Here is a 20,474-nt window from a genome sequence, read left to right as displayed (position 1 = left end):
CCTTAATGGTAATAGAAGAGGGTCATTAAGAACTCAGTTTCAATGGTTTTTAGTACTCTGTATAACCATATTTTCTAAATCTTCTTATTGATATAGGAAAAGCCCACGCAAAAAATGTGAACACTCAACATCTACTGACTGTCGTATTGAATTGTAGACCATTCATTGTGTGCTATGATGAATAAATAAACCACTAAACTCGTGAAGTTCACGTAATAATTTTTAAACCAACAATCCTGGTAGTGCAACACTACCATCTTACATCACACACATTCAAGTACATATCAGCTGATAAACACACAGGCCGCGGACACCTGAACAAGTCTCCTGGCCGTAATGAAGGCCAGGAATCAATCAAGCACTTATGGAGCGGTGACACCAGTACACAGGACATTCCAAGTCCTTTAACACGCGCTTCAGTGACTTTGCCTAAGTACGCGAAAAACCGGGTTCTGTAGTAGGAAGTGAAAAGCCACATTTCAAAGAGGCCACCCTGACTGTCAATCAATGGATTGTCTGGTCCAGACTATTATTTACAGACCACCATCATATAGTGATGAGTGAGTGAGTGAGTTTGGTTTAATGCCGCTTTTAACAGTATCCCAGTTATATTGCGGCGTGTCAGCTTAATGTGGGAGGAAAGCCCGAAGTGATGCAGGTCTCACACGTTTACCACTTCGGTGAAACCCACGAGCACGGGTATGGTGCTGACAAACCTAGAAACATAATCGGGGTGAACCGGGATTCGAACCCACAATCATAGGTTTCTGGCGTGCCCAAGGGATGCAACTCTGCACTGAAGAACTATTCTACCCCGGATCTTCACAGGTCACCATGCATGTGAAGTCTCAGCTTCATTGGTCCACTAGCTTCTGATGAGATGTTTACAGTGTAAAGAAATGTGTTTTAAAAGAGTTAAAGAGCATAATCCAAAATAAAGGGGAAAACAATAGAAAATACCGTATTCGACGTAATAAGCGCCCAGGGCGCTCTCAAAATTAGAAATAGGGGGCTCTTATTAAAATATTATTTTGGTGAATAAACAGAGGTGAAAGATCGTAAATTTCGTGGTTCATGCTGACGGCCTGAACTGTTAATATACGACAGATATATTTTTCAAAATTTAATTGCCCATAATTAAGGGTGCATATAACACATGAATGAGTATGATACACGAATAAATAAATCTTGTGTACATTGCTCAATCGGAAGGGGTGATAATTGGGATTGTTCACTAGCCAATATATTAGCAAATATCGCTGTGGGCGCTTATTTCGTCAAATACAGTATGCCTGTATTATTTCCAATTGACATCCACACACATTGGGATGCTCAATAAGAACAAGATCAGGGACTTAGGGATCCAGATGTGCTCAGAGGCCAATATTCGGCCCAAAGTCTGCAGTAAATGAATTCCCAAAATGGCATTTAAAGTCATGTTAATAATAATATAACAAATAGCTAAATTCATGGCTTTGTAGAAATAACCTGTTTTTCACAGATAACAGGACAATTAAATAGGAAGAGATTGTAATGCTTCCTTATATTATTGCATTGAATGCAATCTCAAAATAAAATGTCAAAAAAGGTCTACTTTGGGCTGAATTTACGACAGAGAAAGAAAACTTTAAAAAATCCCAATTTTGAACAAAAAAAGAAGTTTTTTCCGAAATTGCCTTCCAGAGGCATTAGTTTAGAATCCTGGACAAATCCCTGAAGATAACATAATAGTGTGAGACAGCACCACCCCTAACGTCACCACCTTCCTCTGCGGAGATACTCCACGTTGCTTCTTTTAGCGTCTCTGCATGAATCCGGATTTCCTTGAGTCTTTCCCACACACATTGCACTCATAAGACAGGACTTCCCTGTCATGGCACTTCTTGTGTCTCTGAAGGCGACCAGATTGTGAAAAGGATCTCCCACAATCAACACATTCCTCACTTAACTCCACCGTGACACCTCATCTGACTCTTCAGCTGACTTAATGTTGTAAATGCTTTCCCAGACTTACGACCATGACTACACTCAAAAGGTCCGACTCCAGTGTGACACCTCATGTGGATCCTCAAGTTACTAGATGTTGTCAATGTTCTCCCACACACACGACACTCCAAAGGCTTCACACCACTATGAGAACTCAGGTGTCTTTGCAGGTTAACCAATTGTGTAAAAGCTCGCCCACACTCAAAAGGTCCGACTCCAGTGTGACGCCTCATGTGGATCTTCAAGTTACTAGATGTTGTAAATGTTCTCCAACACACACTACACTCAAAAGGCTTCACACCGCTATGAGACCTCATGTGTCTTTGCAGGTTAACCGATTGTGCGAACACTCTCCCACATTCACCTCACTCCAAAGACTTGAATCCACTCTGGCACGTTATGTGTCTGCATGTTAAGGATTCTGGAAAAAGCTCTCCCATACTCAAAAGGCTAAACTTACTTTGACACGTAATGTGTGTCTGCAGGTTACTTGATTGTGTAAATACTTTCCTCTTTTCACTTACATGACTTGGCTCCATTGTAACCTGTGTTTCTTCAGGATTACTCTTCTTTTAAAAGTTTTCCCACACTCACTACACTCATAAGTCTCATCCAACACAAGTTTCTTAGCATGATGATTTGTTTCAAGATGTTCTCCCTCACATCCAGTGATTTTGTCAGTGTCACTCATCTGACCTTGACCTTGTAGTATCATGACTGTCTCAGACACTATTGCCTCAGTATCTAGTAGGGACTCTTTCAGTTCTCTTCTTCAGCATGTTCAGTTGGATCAACAGAAGATTACAACTGTAAAGAAAACAGAACCATTTCAAACATGATTAGTAATATTCCTGGGCGCTGCTTGTACTAGTCCGGACTAATGCCAATTTTACAGTGCTAGCCCACTGAGATACCATGGCGCAGTTTAACATGAATACCCCACTCAGACACAGTATACCGACTCCTAGCCAACCAATTCTTGATTTAACCCTTTAATGACGAGCGCAAGGCAGGGTAACAACAAGTACCATCTTTTAATGTCTTTTCGTATGATGCGGACGGGAATCAAACCCCCGACCTGCTCTCCGGGCAGATCCTCTATTACTAGACCATACAGGCAGTCAAGGATAAGGAAAAGGAAATATAGAATGGGAGAAGAAAAACACAGAAACTGAGGAAACAACAGATAAAATACCAGAGGATAGTTAGCCTGACAGCTAACCGACTAAGCTATGTCCACACTGTAAAACTAAGTGAAAATTTACCTAGTCATCCCTTCTACTTTTAAGGAACTGAATGAAAAGGTTCTAATGGGTGACCGACACTTACGAAGGTAATGATAGGCATGGCGTCTCATGGCGTCTCTACAGACACTTACGAGTGACCCCAATGCCATATGGCACTCGTCCCATTCCGTAATCTACAAGATACTGAGTGGTGAGGAATTAGCCGATATGGCACAAACTGAAAACGGCTACAAGCGTCGGGCATCAGATGTCGAAGTCATGGGTACACGTGAATGACATTGTACTTAATAATTCGTCGGGTGATTTTTGTGACAGAAAAGTGTGGTAGGGAACACTAAGGATGATGTGGATAATAGTAAGGATTGAGGAAGGCATAAGCATGGCTCGTGACGACACCAGGGTGATTTCGCTTTTGGGGTGAGTGAGTGAGTATGGTTTTACGCTGCTTTTAGCAATATTCCAGCAATATCACGACGGGGGACACCAAAAATGGGCTTTACACATTGTACCCATGTCAGGAATCGAACCCGGGTCTTCAGCGTGAGGAGCAAACGCTTTAACCAGTAGGCTACCCGACCGCCCGAGTTCGCTGAATCAGTACTGAACAAGCATAAAATACTCATATCCCCCGCCAATATTACAAGTTCGGTTGTGTGCAATGCATTAGCTCCTGTGAACTATGTTCACTGGACCTTTTTGTAAATGGCATAATTGCAGCACTAAAAATGTTATTACTGGTGTTGTTTTGCCATCTGCAGTTTATGATAGAATATGTAACTATTTTAGCAATGAGTTGTGTTATTACTTAAACAATAATCAGAGAAGTAAGGGAGTTCTTACTTTACTTAGAGATTAATAAGAGCAGGGGTCACCATGAGGTGTACTGAGAAGTACAGCACCAATCATCTGATGATCTGAGTAGTAGACTGGAGTCTGGAATGCTACACACTGGCATGATCGACCTGTGAAGGACCGGGGTAGAATATGTCTTCAGCAACCTATGCTTGCCGTAAAAGGTGAATATGCTTGCCGTAAAAGGCGACTAACAGGATCGGGTGGTCAGGCTTGCCTACTTGGTTGATGCATGTCATCGATCCCAATTGCGTGGATTGATGCTCATGATATCAATCACTGGATTGTCTGGTCCAGACTCGATGAATTTACAGACCGCCGTCATATAGCTGGAATATTGCTGAGTGCGGCGTAAAACAACAAATCAACCAACTGGCATGATCAGTAAACAACAAGTCCAGTGTAGCTCCAAGACAGTGAGTTGGAGAGTGAATGAGTTGAGTCAATCTTCAAGTTTCAGCTTTTCACTCAGATCACTGTTGAAGTCCCTAGTAACTAGGACATATTCACATCCATGCTGTTTGGAGGAACATACACACAAGCAATGCAGAACTTGCCAACAAGAAATGAAATGTATTCAAAACTGCAAGATGACATTACATCACATAGCTGGACATTGTTCTTGAAACTTTTTGAAATATACACAGCAATACCATGTGTAGTGTCTCCTGGGTAGACTTGATATCCTGGCAGGTCTCTTTCACTGTAATCATTCATGTGTGTTTCCGTGAAACACAAAACATAAAGACACCAACAACACTGCGAGGAAGTAGGCTGGTTCGGGTGCCACTTGTAAACTGTGTTTTCACAATAATTCCCCATATACCTCGACCAAGTTCTTTTGTCAAGCGGTATACATCTCAATTAGGTAATTATTGTAACAGTTCTCAGACAACCCTGCGTAGATGTTTTTGTAGAATATGTAAACAGTTTCCGAGTTATGCTCTTGCTAAGGAAACATTTGTAACACTCCAAAACTATCAAAAGGCACCAGTTTACCACTAGACCTATTTATATGCCAAGTTTGGAAGAAATATTGTACAGTTTCCAAGATCTGTACCAAGTTTGGTGATTTTCAGTGTAAGTCAAAGTCGTTGCCATGGAAACTCAAAAAATATTTTTGATAAAAATCTCAAAGTATCAAAAGGCACCAGTTTTCAACTAGACCTATTAATGTGCCAAGTTTGGTGATGAAATATTGTACGGTTTTCAAGATCTGCTCCGGAAACGAAGACCACCGCCATTTTCAGTCTAATTCAAAGTCGTTGCCATGGAAACTGGAAAAATAATATTTTTAAAAATCAAAAACTATCAAAAGCACCAGTTCACCACCTATCTATGTGCCTAGTTTGGTTAAGATATCTCTCGTGGTTTTTGTGTTCTGCTCCGGAAACGAAATGTGACGGACGTACGGCACCCATTCCTATATCCCCCTTCCACTTCATGACGCGGATAATAAGTGTAGTGTGTGAAAGTGGCTTGTGTGAATGTTCCAGGACAGTTTCCAGAAGCCAAAATATTCGACATTAATCCGGAGCCCCTATAGAATCTGTAATAGCCACCAGATGGGTACCTAACCCTAATGATCGTAAAGCTAATGGCTCGTAATGGGGATCAAGGGCTAAGGATAGAGATTGGGTAATCTTATTGCCACTAAACAGGTACCTAACCCTAATGATCGTACAGGGGTGATCGATTTTAAAGGGGATCCAAGTTCGCAGGAACCTTACCTGACACCAGCAACACCATACCTCATAAATAAACTGCATTCCTGTGCATAATAATGAAAATGAATAAATCTAAAAAATAATATATGTATATGAGTTCCCATTTATATTCATTTTAGCCACTTGAATCAAGACAAAAACGAAAGAAGAAAATAAATTGAAAATCAGAGTGCTTTCAAAAACTAGCCCTTGCTATAAAATGTGCCGCCACAGGCTATATTCAGTAAACACATATTAATAACTCTCAACATCGCTGGGCTTATTTAATGACATTGCATGTAGAAATGATAGATCACTGATAGGAGCTTTTGACCCCTGACATTACAGGACATTGTTTTGCCAGTGTGACTGGCAACAAAATATTACAAATTACGTCATAGGGTATTGTGACGTGTTTGAAAAGTTTGTGGTACGTGACATTGTTTAATGACAAAAATTACCTGGAACTCTATGGTTACACTAGACTGATGTTCGCATTTCTTTCTGACTGTGCACCCATTCTTTCTGACTTTTAATATACCGGTAGTTGAATAAAGATATAAGATGTGAGTCAACTTCAGTGTATGCATGACCAGATTCTTTAATACATCTAAATATGTTTTGACAGGTTGATGGTAAAAAAATTGCTACTGGGAAATTTGGTATCTATCTCTTGAGACCTGCAGTGGTACGCACGTAGGGTCGGGAAATAGGGGGGGTCGGTACCCGGGTAGTAAACTATTACTTATTTTCCACAAAACTTTGTATGTGTACAGACCTGGGGATGAATTGGTGTCTTTTGCTAATCAGGTCATTTGATATTTTTTATTTTTCCGTTTTTCATGAAATATTTAGTGCATTTTGGGTTGGTACGTGTTTCTCTGCAACTTTTTCTGTTTGGTAAATATTCCTTTGGCACTTTTTTGTATGGGGAATAATTCTTGGTTTCATACACCCCAACTATCAGTCATTTGATAACAAATCATGGTATAAGCCTAGTATGACCCTATTCAGATGATCTAACAAACTTTTTTTCTGCACGTGGATATGAACGAAAGTACCCATGGCGGGGGATATGAGTATTTTATGCTTGTTGTATTACATTCATCTTTCAAAACACCCATACTTACAGTAACCATTGTCCCCAAGTTTGAAGTTGAAGCGTCAAACCAGACACAATGACATTATTTGAAAGATGAAGTTTTGTCGAGGGTTCGTGCATCTCTGGAAAACCGTGCCATGATAGAAGGTAACGAAGGTGTCACGCGCTGCGCAGGAGCTTGTTTCTCTCAAGCTCCTCACAGCGATAGTACGTTCCCGGAGCTTGTGTTTCTCTCAAGCTCCTCACAGCGATAGTACGTTCCCGGAGCTCTCTATACTATCGCGATGTTACCGAGAGTGTAACGAAGGTGTCACGCGCTGCGAAGGAGCTTGGTGTTTCTCTGTCAAAAGGGAAGTTACTCTATATGTCAAACAGGTTGTTGGTTGCCGGACTAAATAACGCCCGGGGGCGTCCGGAAACGCCCGGAAACGGGAGCGTCCGAGAGAATGATACTAAATAAAAAAATGTAATCTATATAATTGTGCTCTTGTATAAATTATAAAAAATCACATACAGCTGGAAAAAAATTACATACATCACTACTCTTTTTAAATGGTAAATCTGCGAAGCAAATACGATTTCGCAAATGCGATTTTATTTTATTCGAACTGACGTGATGGTCGTAACTTATACCCCGTTCACATGCACAACATTTACTAACGTAAGTAATTTTACACATGTGTAACTATACATACGTGCGGATACGTTAATATACTACGCGTTCGCATGAAATGCATCTAGGTGTGTAAATAAAGTATGTTAATTGTGTAAGGCACACATATTCGTCAGTCTGTTCACAAAACAGGTTGTTTTCCAATCAAAGTTGAATGAGAAGAGAGTTGCTTCACCGACAAAATTCGCGTGAAGCAACATGTGTTTGATTTAATTTGTACACAAAGTTTTGACTCCTTGAAACCAAACAAAAACACCATCCGCTCAACTCTGTATATGCGCATAAAAGTTGGCAACTGTTGACAATTTGTTTGGTGTTGGCAAAAGGGCAGATATTAATTAGATCATCCTCTTACGTTGACATAAACGTTCACATAGCAACATATACACACATTTCAAATTTACATGTACATTTGAACCTGCTCCAGACATGATGGAAATTTGCTCCTGGAGTAAATACACACACATGAGTAAACGCGTTCACATGACAAGTATACTCACGTGTTTATTTCTACACACTTATGCACATACACACACATATGTATAGAGGCGCATGTGAACGGGATATTATTCTTTGAAGGGTACAATGTAAATCTGCTCGTGGAATATTGAAAGACAAGGAACGAATGGGAACCAGTCTATACATAACGGTTTGAGCTGGCTTAGGTGTAAAGTCACTCGTGGGCTGGGATTTTATTGAAAAAAAGGCCCCGAAAAAATTAGAACAAAAATAATTATGCTTCAGATTGTTTGAAAACAAAGAAAAAGGGGTTTTCTCGATAAAAAATCAGGCTCATAGTTAGTGCAACGGTACAGGGAATGGCAGCATATCTCATGATAATTTTAATCGCAATATTACTCGCTCTTGTCACAGCCCTTGTCCTCGGACTTGCTTGTGTCACTGCCGATGGTCACAACTATGGGGGACGGTCGGGTAGCCTAGTGGTTAAAGCGTACGCTCGTCACCCCGAAGACCCGGGTTCGATTCCCGACATGGGTACAATATGTGAAGCCCATTTCTGGTGTCCCCCGCCGTGATATTGCCGGAATATTGCTTAAAGCGGCGTAACATACTCACACACTCACTCACTCACAACTATAGGTGGGACTGTTGCTTGCTGAAGTACATCACGTGACCAGTATCTTGACTCTACCTCGTTAGGCGTTTTTGGTAAGGCAACGCTGCCATATCTCCACCGTCAACGGGTGATTTATGATATTTTGAAGGAATATACATATAAATATGTACATGTAGTATATGTAGACATGAATATTGATGGTATCCTTTTGTCTGTAGTTGTCTGACATTGTCAAAAATCCGTCACATCTGTAGAGGGCACGGGTGGCCCAGTCGTCTAAGGCGCCGCGATTCGCTGTGCAGAGTTGCGTCCTTTGGGCATGCCAGAAACCTATGATTGTGGGTTCGAATCCCGGTTCGCCCCGATAATGTTTCTAGGTTTGTCAGCACCATACCCGTGCTCGTGGGTTTCACCGAAGTGGTAAACGTCTGAAACCTGCATCACTTCGGGCTTTCCTCCCACATTAAGCTGTCACGCCGTAGTATAACTGGAATACTGTTAAAAGCGACATTAAACCCAACTCACTCACTCACTCGTCTGTAAAGTGTACATGCAAAATAAAGTGCAAATGTGTGTGAGGAGGCAAAAGAGTCAGTTCAGCGTGTTGAATATTAAAAACTCAGTGGGCCATTTTTACCAAATCAGTGGGCCGTATTACTTGACTGGTATCCGTTGTGTGTACGTTATTCGGTTGGTGACACTATTCAAACGGGGCACTGGTGGCCCAGTCGTCTAAGGCGCCGCGATTCGCTGTGCAGAGTTGCGTCCCTTGGACACGCCAGAATACCGGTTCTCCCCAATTATGCTTCTAGGTTTGTCAGCACCATATCCGCGCTCGAAGTGGTAAACGTCTGAGTCCTGCATCACTTCGGGCTTTCCTCCCACATTAAGCTGACACAACGTGATATAACTGGAATACCGTTAAAAGCGGCGTTAAACCCAACTCACTCACTCACTATTCAAACGGGTGGCTTCCTATTTGCATCATGACAGACCGTCGTGCTAAATGGGCAACAACACTCAACTTTGAAAGTATTGAAATATAGATGGCTTTTTTCTTCTTGGATTCAAACTGTACTTAATGTGGACTAAAATCTAGAATGGTTTGACTTAGTAACTGGTGATTACGCGGCTGCACTAATGAAAGCTGCACCAGCGAGGCAACTGTTGTTGTTGTTTGTTGTTTAACGCTGCATACAGCAATATTACAGCTGTATGACGAAGGTCTGTAAATAATCGAGTGTGGACCAGACAATCCAGTGATTGACATCATGAGCATTGATCGATGTAATTGGGATACGATGACATGCATCAACCAAGTCAGCGAGCCTGACCCCCTGATCCCGTTAGTCGCCTCTTACGACAAGTACAGTCGCCTTTTACCGAGACGACTGAGAGTAGGAGCACCCTTGGCTCAGAGTGGGTGAGTGACTAGTGTTGAAAGTCGAACTAGCAGGAGCAAAATGGCTTATGAGGCAAGTACATATCACGAAAGCTTTGTGCAGACAGGCGTCACGACAGATAGGAATTCGCAAAGATAGTGTTTTAAAAAAATTAACTACGTATGTTTCAAAGCAAACTTCTGTGGTGTGGCTTTTGTGAATACTTAGCGTGGATAGCTGACACAACTGTTATTGGAAATGCTCCCGTGCACACCTGCAATGAGCGAGCCATAATGAACCAGAGTTGTGTGGTCACAGATTCGACAGCTTAAAGCTGCAGGATTTTGGTTGGTTTGTTGTTTTATGCCGCACTCAGCAATATTCCAGCTATATGACGGCGGTCTGTAAATAATCGAGTCTGGACCAGACAATCCAGTGATTGATATCATGAGCATCTATCCACGCAATTGGGATCGATGATGACATGCTTCAACCAAGACAGCGAGCCTGACCACCCGATCCCGTTAGTCGCCTTTTACGACAAGCATAGTTGCCAGTTACGGCAAGCATGGGTTGCTGAAGACCTATTCTACCCTGGATCTTCATGGATCTTCACGGGTCAAATGCTTTCCCGTTGGTTATCTGAAGCTGCAGGATAGTATATGGATATAGATTGATTCCTCATATTGTTTGTGGATGCTTTGATTTTGTGATCTGAAAGGTCGGGAGGACTACAGATATCCCCGGACTGTTTATTTTGCTACAGCAATGGGTTTTACCTGCTGGTAAATAGAACAAAAACAAAGGTAATGGGTTTTGTTTCTTTTGTACGAACGGTCGGTTAAAAGGCAGATGAATATTTCATGGTAAGGAACTTGAGGTTGTGGATAATTCTAATTATTTAGGAAATGTAATTATCCATACTGGAAACTTTAGCATTGCCCAGCAACCTTTGGCTGGTAAAGGTGAAAAAGCTGTGACAGTTTTACTGTATTATAAACTGAACCGCAAAAGAAATGAAAAGTTGTCATTTAAATATCTGGGTCATTTTTGTCCAAGTTTCTAAAATTTAACATTACCTTGTCCGGAAAATGAAATTTGATGATAAAAAAACAAAGCAGATGACAATAAAACCGATCTCCCAAACGTATCACGGCAACGGCCATGGTAACCCGATGCACGTGAGTTCCGTGCAAATTGATATGAACATGCGATCCCCCATTTCTTGCCCTATAAAAATCCACCCAGATCGGATGACATTCATTCGCTAAAACATGCCAAGATTGACAAGAAATCAGCGACACCAAGCCCTTGGACGATTGCAAGCTGGACAAACCACCCGGCAAGTAGCCAATGCATTTCAAGTCCACGTAAGGACCATATACAGGCTCCAGCAACGGTACCAGACCAACAACACTACAGATGACCGACCTCGTGGTGGAAGACCAAGGGTTACCACCCGACGACAGGATCGTCAAATTGTGCGACAGCATCTTGAAGATCGCTTTGTTACTGCTGCGGAAACTGCTCGACAGACCGTGGGGACACACCAGCGACAAATTAGTGCGGACACCGTGCGTCGACAATTGACGAGCAGACACCTCGACTGTCACAGGCCACACCGAGGACCCATTCTGACACCATGGCATCGCCGGGACCGTCTTCAGTGGGCAACACAGCACCAGCATTGGCGCCACAAGCAGTGGAGAAGAGTCCTCTTCTGAGACGAGAGCCGTTACTGTATCTCAACAGCAGATGGGAGAGAGAGAGAGAGAGAGAGAGAGAGAGAGAGAGAGAGAGAGAGAGAGAGAGAGACAGACAGATTGAGAGACAGAGAGAGAGAAACAGAGAGCGAGAGACTGGAGACGCTGTGGAGAACGTTATTCGGATGCTTGTGTTGTTGAGAGAGATTCGTGGGGTGGTCCGAGCATCATGGTGTGGGATGGAATTGGTCTTCCACAGAGGGTCGGCCCTATGGTCTTCCAGAACATTGGTCTGGGGAGAGGCAATGGTGTCACAGAAGCTCGGTACATTGATCAAGTCTTAGACCTCACTCCATACCTCATTTGGCACGTCGCCGCAACCACGAGTTTCAGCATGATAACGCCCGTGCACAAACTGCAAGAGCAACAAGAAACTTCCAGAATGGCATCAGAACCAGTGGCCTGCCCTCAGTCCCAATTTAAATCCCATTGAGCACCTGTGGGACGAGATTCAAAGATGGCTGAATGACGTCCAACCAAGGCCGACAACTGCAGCTGAACTGCGTCAGGCGTTCCTCAGAAATTGGGCTCAAGTGCCTATGGCCTTTTTGCACGTCAGTCATCAGTGTACATGACGGACACACGAGATACTGACTTGTGATGCCATTTTCTCAGAGACTAGTGTTGAGTTTCACTTTAAGAACATTTGACATTTTAATTTCAACCTTGATGATCAGTTTTGCCAAGTTTCATATTTTTAATATGTCTCAAAGTATATTTACAGTGTTTGGACAAACAATGCTTCTCATATATCTATCCATGGTGACGTTTCTTTTGGAGTTCAGTACATGTATATTAGCAAAGTATTTTTTTCTGCAGAATCAAATTGTCAATTATTTCATTCCTTGTTATATCTACTATTGACTACAGGTGTGGAATTAGGGGATAATGTGAAACTGTAAGGTTGGAACGGGTACATTTATAATTCTGTAAATCTATTCTTAAAGTGCACTTTGAGCATTTTCCTAATTCAGGCAAAACATTGAAGCTTCACCATTTACATGTATACTGAACACAAAAAATTAGGTATTATGATGTTTTGGGGGATATTTTTATGAAATTTTGTGCTCAAGTCTTCACTTTAAAAATACATCCCCAAAAATACCCTAAGTTTTTCAGTTGAGTATATTTGCAAGTATTACCGTTGGAAGGAATGAGTCCAACGCAAAACACAATAGGATGTTATAACCGATGTCTTCTGACTTAGAATAAAAGTCAATTATAGTGTCACTATTGCTGACAAGACAAACAAAAAGCTAGTGCTCAACACATGATGATACAACATGTACAAATTGTCATACAAATTGTCATCAAATACTAGACTAACATCATATTATTCCATGTGTGACTTTCCAATGAGTGAGTGTGTGGGTTGGGTTTAACACCGCTTTTAACAGTATTCCAGTCAGCTTGATGTGCGAAAAAAGTCCGAAGTGATGCAGGCCTCAGACATTTACCACTTCGGTGAAACCCATGAGCACTGGTATGGTGCTGACAAACCTAGAAACATAATCGGGGCAAATCAGGATTCGAACCCACAATCATAGGTCTCTGGCTACCCAAGGGACGCAACTCTGCACAGCGAATCGCGGCGCCTTAGACGACTGAGCCACCCGTGCCCCCTGACTTTTCAATGACATTATTTTTTCTAAAAAGCTAAACTGTTGAAAATAATTATATACACATTTCTTTGATTTTTTTTAATAGAATCTCATAACAAGGCAAAATGGTGCAAATGCATTCAGCAACAGTATTAAGATAAGAACTCTTGTTTTACAACAAATGCACGTTAAGCATGATTTATATGTCCAGCCAATGCGTTTTATACAATTTTGTTTCAAGCACCACAAGATTTACACAGAAAGCCTGTGGGTTTGACTGGAAAGCAAAAAGTGTCTAGGCAAGAGCATAAACTGTTCACAATAGCATGTCTTGTCAATCAAATCTTTGGCTGATAGAGAAGGGGTTGGGCACAATACTTTATTGGGATAAAAAAATCTTTGTTCTCGCAAGTGAGTGAGTTGGGTAAATGTAACAGTATTAATGTGGGAGGACTCGCTGAAGATTGTGCATGTCTCAGACGATTTCCACTTTGGTGAAACCCACAAGCATAGGTATGGTGCTGACAAACCCAGCAACATTATCAGGTTGAACTGAATTTGAACCCACAATTATAGTAATCTGGCATGCCCAAGGGAAGGAACTCTGCACAGCAAATTGCAGTGCCTAAGATGCCTGGGCGTTTTTGTTGTTGTAAACAATCCCTCCTGACTGGTAAACTTTGGCAACTAATTCATACACTGAGTGTCATCCCAATGAATGTGATTAAAGCATGTGTAAAATCACCCAAACGTGATTACATACTCATACACAACCCAGAGGTTTCCCTATCACAGATTATAGGTAGTATCAAAATTTGCCCAAAAATATTACTGGGGAAGCACCTTGTAATTTGCAAGCTGCATAAGTTTATACATTAATCCTATCTTCCAAACATATGATTACTCTTTAGTCAGAGCACGGACCTATATTATACAAGTCCGTGGTCAGAGGGGGCGCGGGTGGCCCAGTCGTCTAAGGCGCCATGAATCGCTGTGCAGAGTTGCGTCCCTTGGGCATGACAGAAACCTATGATTGTGGGTTCGAATCCCGGTTCACTCCGATTATGTTTCTGGGTTTGTACAGCACTATACCTGTACTCGTGGGTTTCACAGAAGTGGTAAACGTCTGAGGCCTGCATCACTTCGGGCTTTCCTCCCACATTTAGCTGACACGCCGTGATGTAACTGGAATACTGTTAAAAGCAGCGTTTATCCCAACTCACTCACTCACTCTTTAGTCAGACAAAATGTGATGAATGCTCCACCTGTACAATATGGTCAAGCCTTCGATAAAAATGATATACAAACTTTGTTGGTTCTAAATGCATGACATTTAGACAGACATTTAATTTAAACTGCGTCCTTGGGGGATGCTCTGCTGTGACACCTTTTGTGTCTCTGGAGGAGACCTGAATTTCTAAACTCTTTACCACACACACTGCAGTCATAGGACTTGACCTTTCTGACTCTGTTGTGAAACCTCATGTGTGTCTTCAAGTTACCTGCAGTTGTAAATGCTTTCCCACACTCACGACACACGTAAGGTCTCACACCACTGTGAGACTTCATGTGTTCGTTCAGACTTCCTGATCGTGCTAATTGTTTGCCACACACTGTACATTCATAAGGCTTCTCTCCACTGTGACTTCTCATGTGGGTCTTCAGATTCCCCGATTCTGCAAATGTTTTCCCACATTCCCCACACTGGTACGGCTTGACTCCACTGTGAAACCGCATGTGTCGCTCAAGCTGATTACAAGTTGTGAATGCTTTCCCACACTCACTGCACTCAAACGGCTTGATGCCATTGTGTCGCTTCATGTGAGTGGTCAGGTTACTTGATATAGTAAACGCTTTCCCACACTCACTACATTCATAAGGCTTGACTCCACTATGGCACCTCATGTGTGTCTGAAGATTCCCTAATCGTGTGAATGTTTTCCCACATTCACCACACTCAAAAGGCTTGATCCCACTGTGACACTTCATGTGTGTCTGCAGGTGACCTAATTGTGTAAATGCTTTCCCACACTCGATACACTGATGAGGCTTGACTCCACTGTGAAGTCGCATATGTTTCTGCAAGTTACTCGATTGAGTAAATGCTTTCCCACACTCAACACACTCGTACGGCTTGTCTCCAGTGTGATACATCATGTGGGTCTTCAGGTTTCCTGTTCTGTTGAATTCTTTTCCACACTCACTACACTCATACAACTTAACTCCATTCCCATCCTCCACATTTTTCTGGGGATGACTTGTTTCGAGAAGTTCGCTCTCACATCCAGTGTTTTTGTCGATGTTAGTGTCACTTATCTGTGTTTGACTTTTTATTTCCATGACAAAGATTCAGACAGCTTTGACCTTCAAAGATCTGACGTTTTTTCTTCATACATCTTCTTCATGTGGATCAACACCATACATGAAAACAGGTTACAACTGTAATGCAAAAACAAAATCAGTTTATATATGGTTATAGATATTTTCGCGGGAAAATCCGGGTTAGAACTGGCTTTCAGCAACCCATGCTTGTTGTAAGAGGCAACAAATAAGATCGAGTGGTCAGACTCGCTGACATGGTTTATGCAGGGTTAGAAGTTGGCACTAGTCCTATAGTCCTTGCCAAACAGTCCAATAGTAAAAGTATCCTAAGGACTAGTATAATTTTGCCATTTTTAAAGGTTTTGCTATATGCTATCATTATAAGGACTAGTAAAGAGAAACTGTTAGTTTCTACTGCTGAGTTTATGCCTGTATTCCATTTATGTAGATCGATGCTCATGATGTCTATCACTGTATTGTCTGGTACAGACTTGACACTGTTGGAATAGTGCTGAGAGCAGTGTTAAACAACAAACAAACAAAACATGTTATTTATACCACAGTTTTCCGACTAAATGACGACAGCCTGTAAGTAACTGTTCACACATTAGAGCAACCACTTGTTGTTTGCTTTTGTGTGTTGTTTTATGACCCAGTCAGCAATCTTGCAGCTAGCAAGTGCGTATTGTTTTACATCGCTTTTAGCAATATTCCAGCAATAACACGGTGGGGGACACCAGAAATGGGCTTCACACATGTATCCATGTGAGGAAACGAACCCAGGTCTTCTGGGTGACGAGCGAACACTTTACCACTAGGCTACCCCACTGCCCCGCCAGCAGTCTGAATACAATCAAGAATGGGTGTGAGATATGATTTGGTTGGTTTGTTGTTTAACGACGCACTCAGCAATATTCAAGCTATATGACGGCGTTCTGTAAATAATCGAGTCTGGACCAGACAATCCAGTGATTGATATCATGATCATCAATCTATGCAATTGGGATGGATGACAGGTATCAACCAAGTCAGCGAGCCTGACCACCCGATCCCGTTAGTCGCCTTTTACGACAAGCATAGTCGCCTTTTACGGCAAGCATGGGTTGCTGAAGACCTATTCTACCCCGGAATCTTCACGGGTTGTGAGATATGAGAAACAGTTCACATCGTCGGGGTGTGAGGACACACAATCAATTGACTTGCATAATCATCATGATCATAATGACACTACGGCAAATGCTATTGTGAGGATGTCAAAGTGACTGTATCGCCAGCTGTGTTGGATGTCTGCACTTGGAACTGGACAATATCTTTCAATTCATCTTATACATTCTCCATGGAAGTTAACCATTGATGTGTTGAATTTTTCAACATTTAAATGGATGATTTTGCTGCTACATGGTTTTGCCCAATCTCTTCACAATTTGAGCCACGGGGGACAAGGTCAAAAGAAGTTTAAATGGACAATAAAGTTGATCAGTTTTGGTTAATCTATAAGTTGTAAACTGGCAAAGCTCCTACTAAGAATTAAAAAAGATAAAATCACCCCCCATCCCCTTCGTTGTCTTGACAAGTCAGTTTTGATAAAATGCATGAGACAAGATTTTTTTCACCTGGCCTTATAAACTAGCATTGATATTTTAGTGCAACTGATTGTAAAAACCTATACTGGCCATTGACCAGTTATCACAATTTTTTTTAGGGTGATTTCTGAAATATTCCGTGTATAAATTTGACTGTGCCAATAACTTTGTATAGATTGTATATAGGTATTCTGAAAGGCATCATTGTAAATTTAACCTTCGATTGTTGACATAAATACTTTAGAATTAATAATGCAACTTTGATGATGATTTTGCATGTTGTTTGATGTTCTACTCATTATTTTTAACTTTTCAGCTTTGTCAAGAAATAGAACCCTTTTTAACTCTTATAGTAGTGTGTTATACAGAGCTCCAGATAAGTTACGTATCTGCGTAAAATACGCATCAGAAATGCAGAAATATGCAGTAAAATAAAATCCAAGCGTATCAAATACGCAACGAACATTACAGATACGCTACCAAAATAAAACTTGTGCGTATCATCAAAATATTGTGAAGTAACCCTGCGTATTCGATTAGCAAATCAGCAACTTATTTTGAAATTATAAACAGGCATTCCGTCAACCTTGCCACTATGACATTTACATCATAATCATTTGCCATCACACTTTCTTGTGGAAGTATCGTGGTATTTTTGAGTCCTATAAAGCTCTCGAACCCACACGACACCAGTTTGCAGGGACTAGATGAATCGTGTTTTTAAATATTTAACTTAAATACCCACATGTGTAAAAACTAGTGGGTAACAGAAATTTGAATACCCAGATAGAATTACTGATACCCAATGATCTTAAAATGGGTAAAATACCCACAACAACAAAAGCTTATCTGGAGCTCTGGTTATAGCAATGGCTGCGGTGTTTCTACAGCTCCTGGCAACCATTATTATATCTATGGTGGCATTTTATGCGGTTCATTTCAGTTATCCTAGATTAACACAGGTTAACTCAGGTTGACATAAGTTAACTGGTTGCCAGAAATATTTATGGTAACTTCGGTTGACAAATTTTCATAATCGAACGCACATTCAGTATGTATAGGATGTTATCACATAGTAGTGAAAAAATGGTTTTGATGTGAAACTGGAAAGAAATTTTCACAATGTTTTAAACATGTCAGTGTTGATTCAATATTTTGGGGGAATTATTTTATTGCAGATTTAATCTGATGAACAAAGGGTTTGCCGCCGTGTTGATGTAACAGTTTTCTTGTATTGTACTCTGACACCAGTAGTGACCACATGTAGGCCTATATTGGTGGTATTCTTTACGTGACAAGCCCTGTGGTGGTATCAATATAGCACGAAAACAGAAGACCGAACATGCGTTCGCAATTGCGTTCATCCGTCCATCTTCATACAAATGTATTAATTACTTTTCAGTTACCATGTCTACGCCTAAAGATGGAAACACGTTATGCTTTTGCAAGAGTCAAGTCTTGTTGTTGATCTTCATCCTCACGCTCCTCACAGCGATAGCCCGTTCGCGGAACTAGTTTTACGAAGGTGTCGCGCGCTGGGGAGGAGCTTGACGGTATCCTTATCAAAGGGAAGTCACTCTACATGCCTCGTGAACTTGGTATACATCAGTCAATCGCTGCTTGAGAGTATACAAGTTCGATCCTCACTTCTTTTTAGTTTTGTTTGTTTGTTTGTTTCTTGTTTAACGCCGCTCTCAGCAATATTACAGCTATATGACCGCGGCCTGTAAGTAGTCGAGTCTGGACCAGACAATCCAGTGACTGACATCATGAGCATCGATAAACGCACATTGGGATCGATGACATGCGCCAACCAAGTCAGCAAGCCTGACCACCCGACCCCGTTAGTCGCTCGCCTCTTACGACAAGCACAGTCGCCTTTTACGGCACATTCACGGGTTGTACCCATTTGGGGAATCGAACCCGGACATTCGGCGTGACGATCAAAATCAGTTCTACATAGTGTACCCATGTGGTGATTTGGTGTGACGAGTCAACGCTTTCACCTCGCTAGACAAACCCCACCGCCAATGTATTTGTCGGTTAAGATTATTTGTATAAACAAATGTCAAATCAGGTTAGAAGTGTTGTATATTTCATACAGGTGCTCACCAGAATAGTCACGTGATGTCATGGTTACGAGTTTAGCCAATCGGGAAACACTTCCGTTGCACGAGTTTTTCCTGCGCGCAATCGAGACTATTGGTCGAAGCAGACGACGCTTACTTTATGAAATGCACCGGTGCATGTTAAATTAATTTCAACAAGCTGTTTAGAATTCATTTGAAATCGAGATTACAATGGGCTTAGACCCCTATTTCTCATGTTTATATTATTCACGCGTTTCTTTGAACGCTGCGTTTTAAACTTTGGTATGTCATTTGCTTTTATGAAGACTATCACGAAGAAACATTTTTTCAGCTTGATTTCCTGCCCTGCCGTATGTTTTCACCTTGGAGAGGACGTTGAACAAAACGACATGGTAAGTGCAGCAATATGTAATTAAACAATCTGTTGATGAACATATAATTATGTAAACGAATAATCGCTGTGGCTGTAACGATTCGCAGATGATGTGATGTTATATTCGATACAAAACAGCAACAGGGCACCAGGCCGGTAAGAGCGTTTCTCTGTCACTGTGTGTTTGTGTGGTTGTTTGCGTGCGTGCGTGCGTGCGTGCGTGCGTTCGTGTGTGTGTATGGAGGAGGGTAGGGGAGATTGTCCCATGTCGTCAATGAATAAAGCATATTATTTAATGTAAGAATATAGCATGCACATAAAACATATTGATTCTAAATTCTGTTAATGTTCTTACACATATGTCGTTGGTGTTTTCAACTTGACCAATTACACAATTATAATTATATTTCAACCGCATTACGGGAAGACCAAGGATGTGTTTCTCACATTTTACCCAATTTGGGTACAAGACCCCGATTTTCGTCAGAGAAGCGAACGTTTCAACATGGTTTCTTTGTAAACAAGAGAAAACAGTTTCGTTGGCGTCATAACGGCTTCCTCAACACAATTATGCAGTGTTATTAAATTAGTTTTTTTAGATAATGAATGAATGAATGAATGAGTATGATTTTTACGCCGCTTTTAGCAATATTCCAGCAATATCACGGCGGGGGACACCAGAAATGGGCTTCACACATTGTAACCATGTCGGGATT

At 41.4% G+C, this 20,474-nt stretch overlaps 1 protein-coding gene across 2 annotated transcripts; it reads right to left on the bottom strand.

The window, feature by feature from the left end:
* Positions 1-14,508: 14,508 nt before the first annotated feature.
* Positions 14,509-18,835, bottom strand: LOC124142129 (gastrula zinc finger protein XlCGF8.2DB-like). Of its 2 annotated transcripts, none has more exons than XM_046510413.2 (2): positions 18,702-18,835; positions 14,509-15,829 (listed from the first exon to the last, which is right to left on the bottom strand). In XM_046510413.2, exon 2 carries the CDS (start codon positions 15,728-15,730, stop codon positions 14,741-14,743), a length of 990 nt encoding a protein of 329 aa, XP_046366369.2. In that variant the 5' UTR covers positions 15,731-15,829; positions 18,702-18,835; the 3' UTR covers positions 14,509-14,740. The 2 variants fall into 2 exon arrangements, with proteins under 2 accessions (XP_046366369.2, XP_048237348.1); XM_048381391.1 differs by having other exon boundaries at positions 18,691-18,824.
* Positions 18,836-20,474: the final 1,639 nt, after the last annotated feature.

This window comes from Haliotis rufescens, unplaced genomic scaffold (genome assembly GCF_023055435.1).
Source record: "Haliotis rufescens isolate VD_foot unplaced genomic scaffold, xgHalRufe1.0.p SCAF_38, whole genome shotgun sequence".
NCBI lineage: Eukaryota > Metazoa > Mollusca > Gastropoda > Lepetellida > Haliotidae > Haliotis > Haliotis rufescens.
The sequence above is the reverse complement of the archived record's forward strand: the minus strand, read 5'-3'. Positions and strand labels throughout refer to the sequence as shown.